Source organism: Corvus brachyrhynchos, unplaced genomic scaffold (genome assembly GCF_000691975.1).
Source record: "Corvus brachyrhynchos isolate BGI_N302 unplaced genomic scaffold, ASM69197v1 scaffold237, whole genome shotgun sequence".
Taxonomy (NCBI): domain Eukaryota; kingdom Metazoa; phylum Chordata; class Aves; order Passeriformes; family Corvidae; genus Corvus; species Corvus brachyrhynchos.
In genome coordinates, this window is record NW_008238959.1 from 1,583,655 (window position 1) to 1,603,671 (window position 20,017).

At 39.9% G+C, this 20,017-nt stretch overlaps 2 protein-coding genes across 2 annotated transcripts in view; both read right to left on the bottom strand.

Moving 5' to 3' along the window:
• Positions 1-5,273, bottom strand: part of LOC103618670 (serpin B10) — a 7,743-nt gene extending 2,470 nt beyond the window's left edge. The window contains exons 1-6 of the mRNA XM_017738606.1: positions 5,183-5,273; positions 3,916-4,087; positions 2,785-2,898; positions 1,055-1,189; positions 563-680; positions 52-194 (exon numbers count right to left, since the gene is read on the bottom strand). Coding sequence (XP_017594095.1) covers positions 52-194; positions 563-680; positions 1,055-1,189; positions 2,785-2,898; positions 3,916-4,083 — 678 coding nt within the window. The 5' untranslated portion in view covers positions 4,084-4,087; positions 5,183-5,273. The remainder of the gene's footprint in view (positions 1-51; positions 195-562; positions 681-1,054; positions 1,190-2,784; positions 2,899-3,915; positions 4,088-5,182) is intronic.
• Positions 5,274-15,369: 10,096 nt separating this feature from the next.
• The window catches only part of LOC103618655 (ovalbumin), a 6,574-nt gene continuing 1,926 nt past the window's right edge, over positions 15,370-20,017 (bottom strand). The window contains exons 3-8 of the mRNA XM_008637084.2: positions 19,613-19,663; positions 18,914-19,042; positions 18,145-18,262; positions 17,333-17,475; positions 17,000-17,155; positions 15,370-15,903 (exon numbers count right to left, since the gene is read on the bottom strand). Of these exons, the coding sequence (XP_008635306.1) occupies positions 15,508-15,903; positions 17,000-17,155; positions 17,333-17,475; positions 18,145-18,262; positions 18,914-19,042; positions 19,613-19,663 (993 nt within the window). The 3' untranslated portion in view covers positions 15,370-15,507. The remainder of the gene's footprint in view (positions 15,904-16,999; positions 17,156-17,332; positions 17,476-18,144; positions 18,263-18,913; positions 19,043-19,612; positions 19,664-20,017) is intronic.

The following is a 20,017-nucleotide window of genomic DNA, read 5'->3' on the forward strand; positions in this document are numbered from 1 at the left end:
TTCAGGTTTTTCCACCTGCAGTGTAGGAAATAGGGCAGTATATTGCCATACCATGTTTATTCTGAAAGGTCTCTGCCTGGTAGCTTCAGCTTCAAATTTTGTTGCCCAGTTTCCTTTGAAGTAGAGTGCGTTTATCAGGACTAGCCTCGTGAGTGAATCTACAGATCCAGGAGGCAGCAGATTTTGGATTTTACCTAGAGAAAACAGAGGGACATTCACACATCTGTGCAGTTTCATTGTTTCAGTCTAAGTGCTGGCACAGTTTTTGGGGATATAAACCATGGAAATATTAAGTGCTGCCATAGCACCCATCTGTCTTGAGATTCCTCGCAAATATGTAGTTACTGGGGTAATCTTGATTTACACAAAGAAGAATAAGGCATATTCCTCATACATTGAGATGGAGGACACTAATTTCAGTAAGAGTTTGTCAGTAGATGAGTAATTTAGAAAAGTCTGATTTACCTTTCTGAGGTGAATTGTTTACCTGCCATGGGTCCCATGGGTACAGAGAAGCTAAAATGGCTTCTTTTTGATTTGGAGAGGAGAGGCTGGAACTTACCTTCAGTCTGTTGTTCCACACTGGAATTGATGTCTCTCCTGATTTCATCTGCTGCTCCCACAAAGTCGACTGACTGTGGCTCTGCACTGTAATATCTCTTGGCTAACAGTAAGTATTCCTGCAGTGCAAGAGAGACACCTGACTTAGGTTTGTTGCCTGCCAATATGAGTACTACTACAGCAAGAGATAAAAATTATGTGGACACAAGCACAGTGTTTTCTCAAAGGAACAAAGTATTTTTTAATGGAAACATTCAATTTAAACATTCTCATCTAACTACATATAAAAATCACTGTGAAATTAGGTACACATCCAAAAAAACTAAAATTTTATGCCCAAAGTCTAAGGAAAAGTATCCTAGAAAGTATTCACATTAAGGATAATAGCATAATTTGCAAATGTAGTGAAAATATTTAAAAGTATATGGCTTATGTTGCCATAGGTAGATCATGAAGATTAAATGACACTGCATAATCTGAATAAAAGTCTTACCTTACTGAAAGGCAATGATTTTTCTCCATATAACTGGCTGACACTTTTAAGCAGGTAATTTTTAGTGGGTTGGTTGATTTCAAAGCTGAGTGCTTTAAATCCAGTATGGATATTGTCTGATTTGCCAACTTCTGTCTTGAAGAAAGAGAAAAAAAAAAAAAAAAGAGGACATTTTTCATCTGTTGTGTAAAAATCTCAGTTTTTTCCTTCACACAAATCCAAATAAATTATTTCTCTTCAGGTGATCTGTTACCTTTATTACAACAGAAGAAGTGCTCTAAACTGGACAGCTATTAAAAGAATCATTTTAAAGTATTAGAATTTGCAGATGCGGCATAGACACTGTGGGCATCTTGGAATGCAAGTGTTAAGAGCCTGAACTATGTAAAATATTTGACGGTTTGTAAGTGGAGATTGTGAAACTTTGGATATTCAGAAAATGAGAGTCAGAGAGTAATTCTTACACAATGCACAAAGATTTGGCTCTATTGCTCCCTTAATTTATGAAAGTCTGAAGTGTTACATGGAAGGTTTGCCTCTGAATTTCTTAATCTCTCTCTTAGTATTTTGTGGTTCGTTTTTTTTTAATGTTTCAGTAATTGCAGTAAATTCTTTATATTGAAGTGACAGGATTAAATGGATGTGGGCTCAGACTCTCCAATGAGCTCAAGGAAGAAGCTCTGAATTAGTAAACTAAAAGTCTGTGCCTGTGCTGTATTCACGTCACAGTTATATCAGAATCAGAGGCACGAACAGACCCTTAAATCTTCAGAGTGTTAGAACCCATAGCACTCTGTAATTCTTACAGTTCGGGCAAGCGTTACTCATGAGGAGCAATCCCTCTCCTGTTCATGCAGTGCAAATGAGATGTTGACATAAAACCTAAAATAAATCTTCCCAACATGGGATTTGGCTGTGGGATGCAGATCCATTCATCAAAACTAGCAGCAGTTGGGGTTTTGTGGGCAGACTGCAGGGAAGCAGCTCACCCCCCTAAAGAATAAGGATGATTGAAAAGAGCAGGAAGAAGAGTTTGACATCACCATGTTTGAATTGTCAGTGAGGAAAACTATCAACTCAGAGGAATTCCATTTGCTTTTCTGTATTTTTCTGCTATGTTAGATTATGTATACATTGGGACAAGACGCCTGCCAGTATGGCAAAGATTTAGCTCAGGAATGTAATGATTCCTATTTCTCTAAGATTTATTGTGGGCAACTGGTCTACTTTGGGAAATTCCAAGACATAGATTTATATTGTTAACTTCTTGATTGAAATGGAGACTAATTTCTGAAACATATCATGCATAGGTCACCAGGAAAAGTTAATGTTCTGGTTTTTGTTGTCGTGATGCTGTAATCAAATATATGGAAGAGCAACTCTTTTCTTGGGATTAGGTTTCTGAGGTAAGAACTGTGCTAGCTTTTGTATAGTAATAGTCTGAGAAAGAAATCTGCCCTCAGAGCTAAAAGAAATAGATCAAGAGATCAATTGAGCATCAAATGTTAAATTTTGCAAATCTGAGGTTAGATTGTGCAATTCTGTGTAAAAGGGAGAAGCACGTAGTAAGTGTTGCATTAGGTGAAGGTATCACAGGATGCTGCACCAATTAATTGTGTACACAAAATCTGAGAAAGACAAACATAAGCAAATGTAAATGTGGAAGGAAAACACAAGCAGGAGAAGATGTGACCATGCCCATAGCTTGATCACCAGCTTGGGTGACATACCTTCTGGAAACATGCACGTCGATTTGATAGACTCTCTTCTGTTCTGGAGTAGACATGCATTCTTATGGTTGTGGTGACATTTTTGGCTCCTTCAGCTTTGTTAAAGTGAAGTACCTGTAGTAGGAAAAGAAATAATAAATGTAACAATAAAAAATTTGCTATTTCAGTGACATTTTTCAGTGACATTTTTCAGCGATGTCATGGGGACTGGTAATGAGGAGAGTCTGGCTTAGATTTTGTTCTTGTGTCCAGTCCTTACTGAATATGAAATCTTTGGTTAGGTCCTGATGCCCATGTGTACAAAATGGCTTCTGCAAACTAAGCTGAGGGCTGCAGGGAAAAACTCTTATGTACGTGGCCTTCATTGAGGAATCTGCCTGCTTTAAGTTATGCTCTGGGATGACCAGTTAATACCTGGAAAGAGCCAATCACCTCCGGATGGAGTCTACCAAAGCAGAAATCTAAATGGAGCTCTGCTATGTGTCAGAAAGCCTGAAAAATTGTGCAGGCAGTTCCATGCCTTAAATCCCTTTCTCTGGGCTTGTTCACTACCCAGGCAACAGAGGGGTGCAACCAACCTTGGAACAGTTTTCAGAAGAGCTGTGCCCTTTGTTTTGTTTTGTTTTCCCTTCATCCTAACAGAAGATCACTCCTTTTCTACCCTACTGGGTCTCTTTTGTCCTGTAAATCAGGAGTTAGGTCACTGCCTTAGCATGTGGGACAACTTCTGCCTTAGCAGATGCAAACTCACAAACCTCCCCTCCTACAACAGGAGCCAGGTACCTTCATTAGGTGTTTGGTAACCATGCATTGGGGCTGTTCTCACTGTCCCCTGACAACACCACGAGCTTTGAACAAGTGTGACATGACAATTTCAGTCAGTAATTTTGCCTGTGAAATACATACCCCAAAGAAAGGGTTGTAGTCTCAATGTGGTTTTTCTCTAATCTTGTAGATGTGGATTTATGTTTAGCAAAGCGTAAAATTTAAAATAACTTTAGGGGAGAGTCCTCAAAACTCTATACATAATACGGCTTTCCTCTGTTCCATCACAGCAAATTTCTGGCATGGAGGACATTAGTCCAAGAGATCAACTCTTTCAGACAGCTACTTTTTGAAGCCTAGACTCACCTTTGCCATCTGATCTGCTGTGTTACCTTTGGCTCCCAAATAAACAGTAGCCAGGGCAGATGAAATACTCCAAGGAGAGAACAATATATTCTTGTCACCATCTTCCTGACATTGCTGTTTGAAAAAGTCGAGAGCAAAGCTTGTGTTTGCTTTATTCAATGCATCCATTGTCCTGAAGTGGCACAGAAAGGGAGAAAATATGCTATTAACGAAACAATAACTATGATTGCTATTTGTTTAGAAGTTCCTCTTCACTGTTGGAACTTTTTTGTGATTTAAAGACTTTCTAAAATTGCCTATATGAAGAATGAGGAGCATTAACTATTATAAAGTCACATAAAGTTTAGCATGTCCTGTTTCACTGATGGCACTAGCTATCATTTTTAGGGATGAACCAGCCTCTAGCTGTGTTTCATATTTGTTCACCAGGAAATTTATTGCACTGTCCTTTACAGAATCTTGGAGTGACAGTTGATAGCATTATTCAGCAAAGCCGGCTCTAGAGACTATTGAGAAACTGTCTCTTATGAAAAATGTTATGCTTCAATTTGTTCAAGAGCCTTTTGATGCTCATCTCTGTAGTGAACCAAGACCCTGGTAACAATAGCAGTCAAAGTATTCCTTTAGGTCAAGACAAAACACTCCTTCCTCTACTTGAGCAAGCACTGCCCCAACTATTGCATGCTAAGCATCCTGAATTACCTTTCTGACTTTTAAAAATGTTCTGAAACCCTGTCTTACAGCACCAGCCCAGATCCTAGCTTCCCAGTTCTTCTGCAATACAAGCTTTCCATATTCAACAGGCCACAAGGGCTGCTATTTATCATTTGCCTTGAAGGTTTAGCTGAGGGTTCTAGTCAGGGACTAAGAGTATTTCAGTTGGTATAGGATGGCCTTAGAATAAAAGATAGTTTTTGACCCTAGTAACTTGCAAACCAGGAGCTAAACTGATAATTCTAGGGACTAAAGAGTACAAGAACAAATTAGCTGACTTAAGAAACACAGCGGTTCTTAGTCTGCTATGATATATATGCTAGTCAGTGAGCTCTAGAAATTACAGAACTCTGAACAATAAGTTACTCTTCCTGTATGTTTTTAAGACCTTCATCTTCTAGACTATGCCTGTGTAATCTTAGTTAATTACTTTTCCAAGCATTAGTTGTTTCCAGTTCAAATACCTGCTTCCTTTTTTCCTATGCATTTGTCAACAAAGCAACAACAGTCAAGAACAAGTGAAATAAATAGTGTCTAGAAATCATTACAGTACCTTATTTTGTGCAGGGAGAAACACTGCTGCTCTGGGTGTCTCCAAGGTTTCTGCAGCTCACATGAAGGGTAGGATGAATTTATAGTGTGCCTGGCCTGTTCTGCAAAGGTTTTTATGACTCATAATTCTGCAATGTAATATGCCCTGTAGGCCACATCCCTGTGGAAGAACTGAATCACCTCAGAGTAAGATGTGAAATGATGGTAAGAATGATACCATACAAGAGCTTTACAAAACTGACTGCTTAAGTATTTCTGTAAACACTTTTGTGGCAACAGGCTAGTAACAACTTGAATCCACACTACTTTGAACAATCTTTCTTTTGTGGTTTGGAGAGTTTAAAAAAAGGCAGTCGCTGACCTACTTCTTTTATGGTTTTTCTAACAGAATTTATCTCTTAGAAACAGACAGAAAAAAAGGAAAGTGACTTCTTGTGTGTGAGTTTTTTCTACTGCCCACTTCCTTCTGAGAAAGAATTTGTCATTCCTGGTGGGTTTCTGTTTTAGAAAAATGGGGTTTGTTAATCTTGAAGGATTCTAAGACTGTACAGCCAGGGAAACTCTGTAACTGTGAGATGGGAAGGTTCAGAGACAGGCACCAGACCCTTGCTTGTATTAACAGTGGGCAACATCACTTGAACTTCGTGTAGGTCTTAGATTAGATTTCATTTCTGTTTCCCCACCCAGTCTGGAAGCTGTTTGACCCATGTAGCACATCAGAGATCTATTCTTTATTTTCCATTCCAGAAATGAATATTCTGTCAAATCCTCTTTTTCTTCTTTCCTGGACTACTAAAACACATCTTTCCCTGGTTTTCCTTGCAACCATGCTGTTCCTGCTTCTGTAGCCCTTCCTGTATCTGTCCATCCCCACTCTGACCCCTAACTGAAACACCCTGTAAAATCCTGCCTTGCCCTTTATTTAATTTTTTCTCTCTACGCTGTTGATACCTCTGCCCTGAAAACCTGAATAGGAATTTGATACCTCCCCAACACTGAGCAGAACTCACTCACAAGGTCTGTTTCCTCCACATAAACTCCATTTGGAGAGCTTTCTTCTCACCTGCTGTCTGTGAGCATACATTTAACGTGGACTTATGTTGCAGGGCAGAGGTTTTCATGAAGGATCTCATGATGAGGAATGAACCATGGAAATGCCTGCAAAATTTGGTGCAGGGTGTAGGAGGGTACAGCTGCAAAGGATCCCTTGACAATAGTGAAACTTCTATATCAATGTAACTTGGGAATTGAAAGCTTTGCTGAAGTTGTTTTCCTACCTGTGAGGAGCCACATTACTTTAATTGGATGGTGTTTTCCTGCCCCTCAGGTATTTTGAAATGGTAGCTATGCAAAAGGGGCATGTTTCAGTGTGAGTTGTAATTAGATGTATATATTGTTTTCCAGAGAGCAGCATAGTGTAGGAGAGATATTCACTGCAGAACTAATTGCTCCCATTGCACCTGGGAAAGCTGTAATCTGTTTACATTGGCCTTAAATGGTTTCCAAAGCATAAATGATTTGAGTAATCCTTGTAAATTTAGCCCTGTTGTTGAAGAGTGATAGATACCCTGAAAAGACTTCATCCCTTAGAGCAATTGCTGTGGGTTTTCTGGTTATAAAGCGGGGGTGAACTTAATTTGCTAACTAGTGCTACTGCTTGCTGCCTTACAAGAGGTGACTGGGGTGTTCTGTTTACACAGAAATTCTGGGTTAGGCTGAATGAGAGGTTTGTTCTTTTGCACAAGGTTTCACAGCTACCTTTTTAGAACACTGAGTAACTAAAATTATACTCATCTCAGAAGACAAAATATGCTTTATCAATGTGATGGATTGATAATATTTTCTAATATCCCTTTAAACTAGCATCACTGGAGGACACAGCTCATTGGATGGTGCTACTGCTGACTCAGTAGCAGTGGTACTCTCACTCCCACTCCTTACCAAGTCAACACAGTAGCACACTAGAAGACTTATATTTGTGTTAATAGTGTTCTTCCTGTGGGAAGTAAACCTGTGGTCCCTTTCACTGCAGTCATTCATGTTTCCATTTGGTTAGGACAAATATTGGCAGGATACCAGTGCCCTGGCCAAATCTCAGCTATATAAAGGCATTCTGTGTTCCTCCAGTTTCAGTGTAACTTTGCACACGTCATTTTGACTTTCCTACACAGTGTGTTGCTCTGTTCATTAGTGCCTGGGTTCAGGAGTAGATGATGTGTTTGATGTCTGAACAGAACATTATAAAGTGCCCTATGAAAGTTCTTAAGGGTCTTGAGAAAAAGACTTGCTGTCACAGAAAAATGGTAGCTTCTGCTCTGACACAGTATTTTTAGGGTACAACTTTCCATGGCTGGTTTTCATGCTCATTGGTAGATTATTTTAGCTGTCCACTCTGTATAGCTCTTGGAAATCTTATTTAATTCAGAACTAACGTGTTCTATATTTCAGGTAGATCAGAAGAAAATGTGGTGTTTGAAGGAAAGCTCTTCAGTTTCCCTGACATCCTCAAGTGTTTTTTACAAGTAAAAGCACTGTTTATTTACTTGGCAGGGAAGAATTTCTGATTCAGCCAGCAGAGCACTCTATTCAAGTTTTTGACTCAGCCAGAGCAGGCCAGTAGATTTTAAACATGAAAGGAATTTAAATGTCCCCAAAGTCTTAAAAGGATTTTAGGATATACAAGGAGCAGGGGGAGGAGAAGGGTTTTGAAATCTGAGAATATTTTAATCTCTTTGTAGGTGTGATTTTTTTTTTTTTTTTTTAATCTCTCTGTGATTTAAATTTAAAAACTAAGGAGGATGGGGGCATAGAAAATGAGACAATAGTAAGAGTGATAAGCGCTCTATTCTGCATTGGCGTGGCCTCACCTTGAATACCGTGTGCGATTTGGGAACCACAATATAAAAAAGACATTGAGCTATTGGAGAGTGTCCAAAGGAGGGCCATGAGGGTGGTGAGGGGACTGGAGGCAAAGCCGTATGAGGAGCGACTGAGGTCGCTTGGTCTGTTCAGCCTGAAGAGGAGACTGAGGGGAGACTTCATTGTGATCTTCAACATCCTCACAAGGGGAAGTGGAGGTGCAAGTACTGATCTCTTCACTCTCATGACCAGTGACAGGACTTGAAGAAACAGCATGGAGCTGACTCAAGGAAGATTTAGGCTGGATATCAGGAAAAGGTTCTTCACCCAGAGGGTGTTTGGGCACTGGAACAAGTTCCCCAGGGAAGTGGTCACAGCACCAAGCCTGTCTGAGTTCAAAGAGCATTTGAACAACACTCTCAGGGCACATGATGTGACTCTTGGAGTGTCCTGTTCAGGGCCAGGAGTTGGACTCAATGATCCTGATGGGTCTCTTCTACCTCAGCGTATTCTATGACTAGAAACATAACATTTTCTGTGCTAAGGAGGGCTCTTTTCTGGGTGATGCCTCTGTCATAGTGTAATTGAGAGTATGGCATGAATTTTTCCTAACATTGTCAACTGAAAAACCTGTATGCATTACCTAGACTGAGTATAACAGATTTTGGGTTGTGCTGTAAAGGAATTTTATGTATGATGATAAGTTTGAATCAACCAGAAATCTCAAACAGGTTTTAAGTTTAAGAGATATTAATTATTTGAGTATCCTTCTTGCCTTTAAAGTTTTGGTTGATAATACACGTGTCTTTATTTTGAAACTGAGTAGATAGAGATCTGTTGTGCACCTCCTACAAGTAAATTTGCAAGCCTTCCCTTGCCAAGCAATCCTTGCTGACATACTCTAACACTATGTAAAACCTTATGAGTTTCCAAAGGGTGTGGTGAGGCTCCTATATAAATATTATTGAGACATTTTTTTCCACACCTGGAGAAGCAAAGGTGTGGTAAAATTTGACAGTCCCAGCAGAATTCCTCATACTTTAGTATTACTTCTATATGCTTTAGCTTAGACACTGTAATTAATAAAGGTAGTATTTGTCCTGAGAAATTCTGCTCTGGTAAGAAGCTCAACACTTCTGAGAAAGGATTGATCTCCATATCTGAAAAGGGACAGTTTATCTGTGAATGAATATGCATACTGTTTCTATATGTCCAAGGGTGCAGTTTTCCTTTGAATGACTCAGATGGGGAGCATTTTAAAAGTATCGAAGGTCACAGATGACATCAAAAATATGAAGAGTGGCCTGAATTTCTCAGTCATGATACACAGTGCTGCATTATGAGTAATGACGTATATGTGGCTTGTATGCACTTCGGCTGAAACCTGTCATTTTTCCAAAGAAATTTCTCAAAGGGTGGAACTGTATGTCAGCTGCACAGCTACTGAATCACAAAGCTGATCCCTTCTTCCTCTTCCAGTGCTATAGTGAAGGATGTGCCACATTACGGGATGAAGAATGTGAATATCAAGTCAACTATCTTCAAAACACATTTCTAAACAAGAGCCCATCTGAAAAAAGAGCCTTGTGCTGGTGTGCCAGAGCTGGGTAGATCAGAAAGACTGTCTTTTAAGAAAGTCATTTAAACATTTGCTCTATTTTTCATTCAGCTTGATTGCAAATATTCTTGCTTTGTGGAATGACCAGGAGTTTCCCAAGAAACCAAGGCAGTTGGTGATTTCAGGAGTTTCAGCAAGAGAATTTCCCCAATACTCACTTAAGGAGGTGTACAGGAAATCTTAGCTATTCTCTGATCTGCTTGGCACTTGCTGCCCCTTCATAGTTGCATGCTTTTTAGGCTAACCTTGGAACTGATCTGAACTACCTGATTAAGTGCACATACAGCAACAGTAATGCTTTGTCCTGGAAGAGGGTAACCCCAAAAATGAGGGCTTGGAATGGAATTTCCCCTTTAGACTGACAAGGACCTTGGCTGAGCTGGAGTGTCATGAGCATCACTTGAACATGACTTATCAATGACTTTGCCATTGCATCTTTCCATCTCTCACATTCCCTGCCTGTGGCACAAAGGATCTCAGTCTCTTGAGACCCGACATCCTCTTGCATGGTTCAAGTTAATAAGCTTTTCATAGCCAAGTAGAAATTAATGACTTGGTAGATGACAAGACAAGATCATCTCATATTCATTTCTGCTCTCAGGTAAAATAAGATGGAAGGTTTTCATTTTGTTCCTCAAACTTTTGTGAGACCTGCAAAAGTGTGAACTTGCAGGGTATTGCACTGAGGACTTTCTTTTAAACTATCCTGATGATCATCTGCTCTTTACGAAACCATTTCCAAACTCTTTTGATTCAGCTGTAAGGAGATCTTAATAGCTCCATTATCTTTTTGACCAATATCCATGGCTTTTAGCTCTTTGAAAGCCAAAAGCAGAACTATCTCTGTGTAGTTTAAACCTAGTGCAGTAGTCCCTTTCAGCTGCTTCAGACTTTTCTTTCTTCTTGGTCTATCTTCCTTCCTTTTCTAGACCTTCGGCTTTATCTTCCTTAATAACCTTTATCCTTTTTATTACGCCTTGCTCCTGTGGTTGCTAATTTCTTTACTGGGAACATAGACAGACCGACACACAGGTCAAGGCTGATTTGAATTCAGTGGAACAGAGGCAACATCAGGCTAAGGAAAGTTACCAGAGGACATCTAAGGAAAGGCAGAGCAACTGCTCTCTGTTTGTGGCTGGAGGAATGGGCTCTCCCCCACCTCCTGCAGATGCAGCTGAGATGCATCTTGGCCTCTCTAGCTGACACAGCATAATTTCATAGCAGATGGTCCCTCCAGGCAGTAGGAGGGGTAAACTGTCCTCCCACTTTCTTCCTTGCCCTGACATTTCTCCTCTTAGAATCATGTCTTGACTCCAGCCCTGCCCTTTTCCCTCACTGCCCACAGGACTAGAGATTGCTAAAGGGCAAGGAGGAACAAGGAGGGCATGGTGAGGGTGGGGATAGTCAGCGCCTTGGGGAAAGATAGTTAATGAACTATATCAAAGGGAGATAAGGCAGAAGGAAAGAGAAAAGAGGGAAGAGGAAAAGAGGAACTGCTCCTGCACACAGCCTTGTGAAGTTCAATGGCTCCTCCTCTGCCCCCTTTAATCTGTAATTCCCTTCCTTACAAAAACAACTGGCACCTCACTATTCTCCCACTCCACATTATCTTCTTATCAGAGCCATTAAACTGGAATTTTACCTCTGTGACTAAGAAGTCAGCCTTCCTTGTAAGAATATGCTCACCTCCAGGAACCTGTTCCTGTTCTCTAAAGGTGCCACTAATAGAAATTCTTTGTTTCCCTGATGTGGGATGCTATTGCTAGCATTTAGAAAAAGTAAGTGATAAATGAATTAAAGAAATAAGAGCACGAAATTAGTTTGGAATATTTTTTTTCCTAAGAGTAGCATGCAATTTGAGAGTGTTTGTTCCTTTCACAAGACAGTTGGACTATATGGTATTAAACTCTTTTTCTTGTGATGTTTAATACTGTAACAGTGAGGAAAGAGAGGCCAGGTGCAAACAATATCCCAATAATATTCCCATATAATAAAATGTAGATAAAGTATAAATTATGCTTCTGGACTAAAAATGTGTAGCATGAAGCTATTATCTCCCTTTTGTTCCTTAGCCTTTTTAACCATCCTAGGAATTTGCTGTTCACGTGGTGACCAAACACTCCTTGGGATTTTCAGAGGAATTCTGTATTGGCTCCAAGAGGTTTAAAAGTAAGGGAAAACAGTGAGAGCTTTGTGGACTGGGCATGGGAGAATCAAAACGAAGGAACTGGTGGGGCTCATTCTCACGTGTAACCAACTCTCATTTGGTGAGAGAAAGCTGAGCTGGCTAGATAGTCTACACTGCTTCTACATTAGTAATATTTGTATTGATATTTAAAATGAAATTAGTCCTAACATTGTGGATTCTCCAAATTTAAAGATATGCAACATTTGGCTGGGAAGGGCCCTGATGTGTTTTTGAAGTTAAGACCAGGTGACTGTCAGCTGCCCATTCCAACACAAGTTACTCTCTAACTCTGTGAACTTCAGGAGACCAACTTTTGCAAATAACGGACTTTGTTCAACCCAGCAATATTACTTGCATTTTTATGTATTAGAACAATTAGTCCTGGAATAAACAGTAATTCTGTCATGTCTATGGAATTACCTTCCTATTGTAAGACCGCAAGAAAGCAAGCAAGTGTGGTCTTGTATTGGCACAACTCAGTAATCCTTTGCATTAATTTTCTCTTTGCATGCTTGAAATTACAAATGTATGTGGGGTGTGGTGGTAGAGCAATAAAAGCCTTTAATGACAGATCCTAAATCTGTGAGTGTGAGCCTTCTTCCATACTTGTGCTGAAGGACATTCTGTGGGTAAACAAGAGCATAATGCACCTGCAATTCATGAGGCAGCAGAAAGCTGAAGTCTCTAAGACATGGTGCTATTTTGCTTCTTTGAGGATGGAGAGAAGAAGCTGTAGCCTCATTTCTTGGCGCAAAGGAGAGGACTTGTTCCATGCTGAGTGGTGGAGGTCTGATATCTGGCACACAGCTTGGGGCTAGATCCAGGCTTCTTCCTTTAGGTGCCTGTACTTTGGGTGCCTGTTATTACAGAAGCTACAGTACCTGAGGTGTGGAAGGCTGTTGAAATTTTTAGCATTCAAACAAATGTTTCTCTACCAGGGATCTGAGGACTTCAGCATCCATTCCTTAATGGGGGTATGATTTGCCAAATTCCAAAATGGTTTCTGAAAACAGGACTGGGAATACATGGGGTTTTTTCTTTTAAGGAAATGACTGCTGAGGACAAGAATATGACTGCTCATTGCTGTGCTGGCAGCTGAAGTCAACAGAAATCGGGAGGTAGCACTGAAAATATCTGTCTATGTACAGGAGCAGATGTACTTCTTCATTTCTTCTGTTTGTGAAGAAGTATGTTTTAATTGATAAAAACTAAAACAACCTGGAAATAATGCAGAAATAATGCAGAAGAGTAGAACAAATCTGCTGTAATTTAAGTGTCCTTAAGAATTTAGGTGCCCTATTTCCATGACCAGATCAACAGAAACTCTAGGACAATACTAAACACGTTGTTAGCTCTCTTGCAATAAATTTCCCCATTTGTTATCTCTTGATCAGCAATCAACTAAGATAAAGGAAAGTGAAGGAACATATTTGAACTATTTACACACCCGTGAAGGTGGTGTCATGTTATCTTTGTTCTTTTGCAAGACCGTGTTTGCTACCAGCAAGTTGTGTCCCCTACGTCCCACCAAAGTATGTGTTATTTTGGAGGATGGAGCAGGAGAAGCCAGAACAAGTAGAACAAGTAAATATTGTGTGGTGGAACTGAAAAGCATTCCACCACAGTCCTCCCAGCACTGGTGCTATGCTGTACCTACTGGAATCAGGAAAGAGCATAGCCTTCTTGCAGCAACTGCACTCCCCAAAATCTTTCTGTTTTACTTTCCTGGTACTTCTTTGTGACAGTTCCTCACAGTTCTGTTTCCTTTCTCTCTTCAGTGACAAAGAGATGAATAACTAAATCCAGAGAAAAACTGTAACTCGCCGTAGACATCCCATCTCCTAGCATGATTATTCTCTTTAGCTTCTGAATAAAAGCTCATACAGCTTTGTAAGCACACCATAAGGATAAGTAAAAACCACCTTCACATTTCCCTTTCTCCTGTGTTCTCTGCAGCAGTGCTGTATCTCAGTGACATGTAGATTCTGCACATATCCAGCTGCCTTCCACACTGCTTATCAACTCCTGTTTCAGAGAAACTGGATGAATCATGGTTTGTGCAGGAATTGTTGTATCTGACTAGTTTGAATGGCATGAATAAGAGAGTAAGGGTCATGCTGGCCCCTTCCTGGAAGAAAATTGGTCTCAATATTGCATCTTTACCCAGAATTAAGACAGACTCTCATTTCTCACTTCTCTGAAATCATTGCACCAACTCAAATAGAAGAATCACAGAAACATAGAGTATTTCAAGTTGGAAGGGACCCATAAGGATCACTGAGTCCAACTCCCTGCTCCTCACAAAACTATCTATAAATAAACCATATGCCTAAGAGCATTGTCCAGATACTCCATGAACTCTGACAGACATGGCACAATGACCACATCCCTGGGAAAGCCTGTTCCAGCGACCAACCCTCTGGATGAAGAAACTTTTCCTAATGTGATTGTTCCTCACAGCTGATACAGCTTCTTTCCATTTCTTCATGCTCTTGCTGGTCACTAGACAGAGGAGAACAGCACCTCGCCCTCCACTGCCCCACTGAGGAAGTTGTAGGCTGTGATGAGGTCACCCCTCAACCTTCTCTTCTCCAAGAAGAGCAAGCCAAGTGACCTCAGACACTCCTTGTAAGTTTTGCCCTTGAGAGTTTTCACCATTTTGGTCACCCTCCTCTGTATACACTCCAGCAGTGTGATGTTCTTCTTATATTGTAGAGCCCAAAACTGCCCCCAGCACTCGAGGTGAGGCTGCCCCAGTGCAGAGCAGAGTGGGACAATCCCCTCCCTTGCCTGGCTGGCGATGCTGTGCCTGATGCCCCCCAGGACACAGTTGGCCCCACTGGCTGCCAGGGCACTGCTGACTCATGTCCAGCTTGCCATCTGCCCAAAGCCCCAGATTTGTACATATAACCAGGATTACCCTGTCCTAGGTGTACTTAAAATACTCCAAATGAAATGCATTTGCTTAAATAAATTTTTATTACGATTAAAGGAGCAAAAGTGTACATCCACAAGACCCATTTATGCAGGGATATATGGAGAAAATTTGAATAGCAACCTGCCATGTTTGGTCATGATGATTGTGCCACAGAGACTTAAGAAGAAATATGAATTATAAAATTCCTAAAATGCATCTTTAGAAAGTGAGGAAGAGCATTGCAGTATCAGGAGTAGAAAGAAAACTCAATTGCTTTGTCAGAGTAGGTATGGTTGGTGGTAGTTTAGAGTTTAATCTAGGAAATTTTGAGTGACTTATTCCAGAGGAGTCACCATAAAATTTGTCCATAGGGAAACCTGGCTTAGTTAGAAGACCGCATTTTTTTTCAAAAAAAAAGGTGTTGTGTTTTTTCAGTGTGATGATTTGGCACTATTGTTGTTAAATTGCACCAGGAGCATCTCTGTTAATGACCATGCTTACTTTAAGTCAGAATTTTAATCCCTGAACATCCATGAGTAAATAATAATACTCTGCAGAAAGGAAAGGCAAAGGCTGTTTTCATGGCATAATTTCTCTGCCTTAACCTTTTTTTTGTTTTAAATAAAGCCTTCTGGTTTTAGAAAATATGGATGAAAGATAAAGTCTGTGTTTCTTTTTACACTTGATACTGCAGCACTTTAGGTCTTGCTGTGAGGGACAGAAACTCTTTCAGCTTTCCTCTCTTTAAGGGGAAAAGCATCTGCCAAAGAACAAGATGCTGTCACTTGGGTTGTGCTTGATCAAGAAGAGGAAAGGGTGGTCAGCCCTAATCTCTTCAGAGACACTTGTGCCATCCACCCCAGCTTCTGATGAGCCCACTCCCTTACTGCCTGCTTCATAGATTTCCACAGATGCTTCATGGAACACTGCAGACACCTTCAGGCTCTCTGCTGAAGAGATGCCAGAGAGATTGGCTGATGAGCTGAACAGGTCAGTGATACCCAAGGATTTTAAGACAGATGTAAGGTTATATTTTTCCTCAATCTTCATGCGGGGGAGATAAACTCTAATCTTCCTCTCTTCCATCTTACTAGAACTGGTCCACTCCTTGAGATTTTCAAAGGTGATTGAGGTCTCAAGCTGCAAGGAAACAAACAAATTAGATCTTTGGGATGAGAGCACAACCTCTTTTGTAGCAATGCAGTACCATTAAACTGACTGCTCTTGCCATGGTGTATTTTCAGGATATATACAGATTCATGTGTCTAGAAGAGGAAAGCAAACCATGACTCACTCTTCTCTGTCCTGCTTCCTATTTCTTTAATAGGCTTACTGCAAATTAATAGTCTTAGTTAGATGGCTACTCAGCAAATTTCACCAAAGATCTTGCCTATTTATCTTCTTTTCTTTAGAACTATATTCCAAAATCATTCTGTGCTTATGAATTGTAAGCTCTATCTACATTTAAGACCTCCAAGTAAGGAAATGTTAATGGTAACCAATTACTAATACCTGCAGTATCTAGAGGCATTTGAACCCAGCTAAATTTCATCAGTAATAAGTGAGCTGTCAGTTACTACTGAAGAAGTCTAGCTGTGTTCAAATGACTCTTTGTTTTTATAATTTAGGTTCTTTAAGTTAGTGTGCAATCATTTCAATGAATGCTGATTTATAACATAACTGTTCCTATTCAAACTGCATTCTGGCCAATGACAATATCCCATGCCCATATTCTGTCCATATCAATAATAATATGTCATGTAAGTTTTACTTTCTGACATTGCTTTAACCATTCCAGTACCCCTCATATTCAATTTTTAGATAGTTTAATTTTTGAAGGTATGAAGGAAGCATGTTGAAGGCTGTCAAACTATTCAATAATTACAAATACTCGAGCTAATATGAACTTCTCAGGAAGCTCCTCAGGATGCAGGAATTGAGATATAAAAGCTGTGGGGGTCAAGCTGCTGGAGTAGCAGCTTCTTATCTGAGAAGAATCTGTTCTGCAGTGACGAAAATTTTACCCACTAAAGCAGTTGCTTAGCAATCTATCCTCAGCACAAACTTTTGCAGGACCACTGAGACAGCTGCATGCCTCTATGCAACAATCCCATGTTGCCAATATTCAGGTCTGTGCTGGTGATGTGCTTTAAGATAACTTTGTTGTGAAGAGCTTTTCAGCACCTAAATTTCACCATGTTTGTAGTTTTCTGAAACCCAGCTGCCAGGGCCATACCTGCTCCAGCCCAGAGATGTCATCAGGCAACAGCACCCACAGGCTCAGCCGCCCACTGGCATATGGAAGCTCCAGGATCCTACATTTCTCAGAAGGGATCTCTGCCACTTTAAATGTACCAATCTGAGACATCATCTGCACAGGTTTGCTTTCTTGCTGCAAAACCGAAGAAAACAATACAGTTTTCACAAAGATTGTTCCTAGAGTGTAGAAATGCCTATTTACGGTTAAAGCTGATAATTGCTCTTTTTCAGGAAGATTGTACAACAACTTGTCTACTCCCTTCATAAATTCTAGAAGGTGACACCTTTAAAGTGTTGTACGCCCACATACCTCAGTAATTCTGAAAGGAATTGTCTGGGTGTCTTCTTCCTTAAATGCTTTCTCCCACAATCCTTTGAAGTAAATGGCACTGACCAGGACCATGTCAGTTTGTGAACTCACGGAGCTTGGTTGAAGGATATTTTTGATTGTCCCTTCAAGAATGCATAGGAAGAAAGAACATGTATAATGTATCTGTGTATAACACATCTTACTTGGCAATTACAACATTAAATGGAGGGTACAGGACTTGTGGGAAGGAGGGTGTAGCAGGGACATTATTCTGGTTTTGTAGCTGTTATCTTGTAGTTCCAAGGTTGATTTTCTTACTGCCTTTGACAATGGCTGTAGTTTCTCTCCCTATAAAGAATTATAGTGAGAGATAAAAGAGCCAGAGATTTACTTGTTACAAAGTGAGTGTATTTTGTGACAACAGGAAGAACCATTGGAACCTTTTATCCCAGGATGGTCTCCCAACCAAACATTTAATACTTTTTGCTTCAAACAAAAGTTGAAACATTGGTGTCAAACAATTTATCAATGTGTACAAAGCATATCTTAGTACTGTCCCTTTTATCAGGAATGGAAGTATTACATTTCTACAAAGCCTCTACAGATAGAGAGAGTCCTCTAACAGGAGTGTGTCTGAGGAAAAAAAAATTGTTATATGCTAGTTCTGTATCTGGAAACTTATCTATTATCCAGGAGAAGGAGCAGAGGGAAAGGCTTTGGTTTTTCAGCACCTGACTTAAGTGTTCTCATATGTTGTTCAAACATGGTGGCAGAAGGGAAAATACCTATGCTGATAGTTGGCTTCCTCTTACCATTTGTCTGACTTTCAACCCAGGAATTTATGAGCTCTCTGGATTTTTCTGCAGCTGTTTGAAAGCTGATAGATTCCAAACCTCCTTTATACAGTTCCTTCACACATTGTATGTATTCCTGCAAAGAAAGAGCATGCCATTTTCAGATCAGAATGTCAAAGCATTTTGCAAATGCAAAAGGCAAGAGTGAAATTAACAGATATGAGCAATATGCTTATTAAGGCTAATCAGTAAACCATAAGCTAGTTTATAAGCATCTTAAGGTTTCACATGCACAATTTCAAGCAATTTTTAACATTTTAATCAATGTTTTCCCGAACTGAGTTTGATCCAAAACCAACATTCACTTCAGTTAAATATGGGGTTTTTTTCATTTTGCCCAATTTAAAATTTTAATTTTTGCAATGGTATTTTCCTTTAATTTCAAATTAAATGTTCCTTTCAATGGAAAACCTTGCAATATTTTTGAGAACCTGAAGTTATTTTTCAGGTTTGTTTTGCAAGGTGAGAAAAGAGTTGATCTCTTGCCAACAAAAATTACCTTTATTAATTATACCTTGACCTGATTGGATCTTTATTGTACTTTGCACAAACATCTTTTTGGCTAGTCACATTTTCTCTCAAGGCTCCCAAGGTTTAGGGCTGTGATAGAGAGAATCATTCCATGTGGAAGAAAATTTCTTTAGCAGAACCTGGACTTTTTACAGTGCTTCTTGCATTACAGAAAATTACAGCTTTGACATTCAGATCACATCTTAGAGCAACTTACCTGCAGGATTGGGTATTTCTCTTCAGCATAAAGTCTACGGGCGATGCTGATCGAATAATTGTCACTTGGTTTGGTGATTTGGGTGAAGATGTCCTTAAGTGAAGTGTGGATGCTCACCGATGTGCCGCACTGATTGACATGAATACAAATAAAAAGATAGATGATTTATCCTGGTTTTAATAATGAGGAGGTATTACATCCTATATGAAAAGAGTAGAGTAGTTCAGATGCTTCTTCTTATAAAACTGTTCATCCTATGCTGATGTAGTAATTTTGTAATATATACAATTAGGTGATGGTTTTCTACTGTAATTTCCTCATACCTTTTGGGGGCGGGGGGGCTTTTAATTACCTGCCACGGTAATCTAGCTCCAGCAGATCATGTAGGCTTTCCTTTGTTCCCAACCAGTCCTGTTTAACCAGTAGCACCCAGCTACTTTGCCTAATCATACAAATATCTACAATTTCCCCCTATTGGCCCAATATTATGGTGATGGGTTTCATTTTATGCTTGCTCTGAATCCTCTTTTACATTCCTCCCCTGTCCATTCTTATGAATGAAGTGTTTCCCAAATGCTGGATGAGGAGTACTAGCTGCACATTGGAGTAGGATTGGAACTGCTAAGAGACTACTTTATCTGATAGTTTTTGCTCCCAGGAGAAACTGACATAGAGAGGGAGATGAAATTATTTCTGTACCTGAGATTCAGTGCTCTCTCCAAATCCTGGGATTTTATCAAAGTGGATAGCCTGTAATTAAGAATAACAGTAGTTGAAATAACTGGTATGACAACAGAAAGGTTATGCAACTGAGATTAACACATAATGTTTGAAGCAAACCTATTAACTAACAGAGAAGCTGCATGACTCAAAAAGTGCAATCTGTCTGTACCATCTCTGAATAGCCATGCCTACTGTTGCCTGCTTAGATGATCCTTTTTTCTATTGAACATCTAGGATTCAGCTCCACTGTGTGCTACCAATAATACCAACTTTCTTATAGGCAACAAGCCAGCCACTCTCTTTCAAGATAGTGAGAGCTGTAGGAAGCACATGAAACACTTTGCAGTCTGGGAATATGTTTTGGCTCTTTCCCCAGAGAAT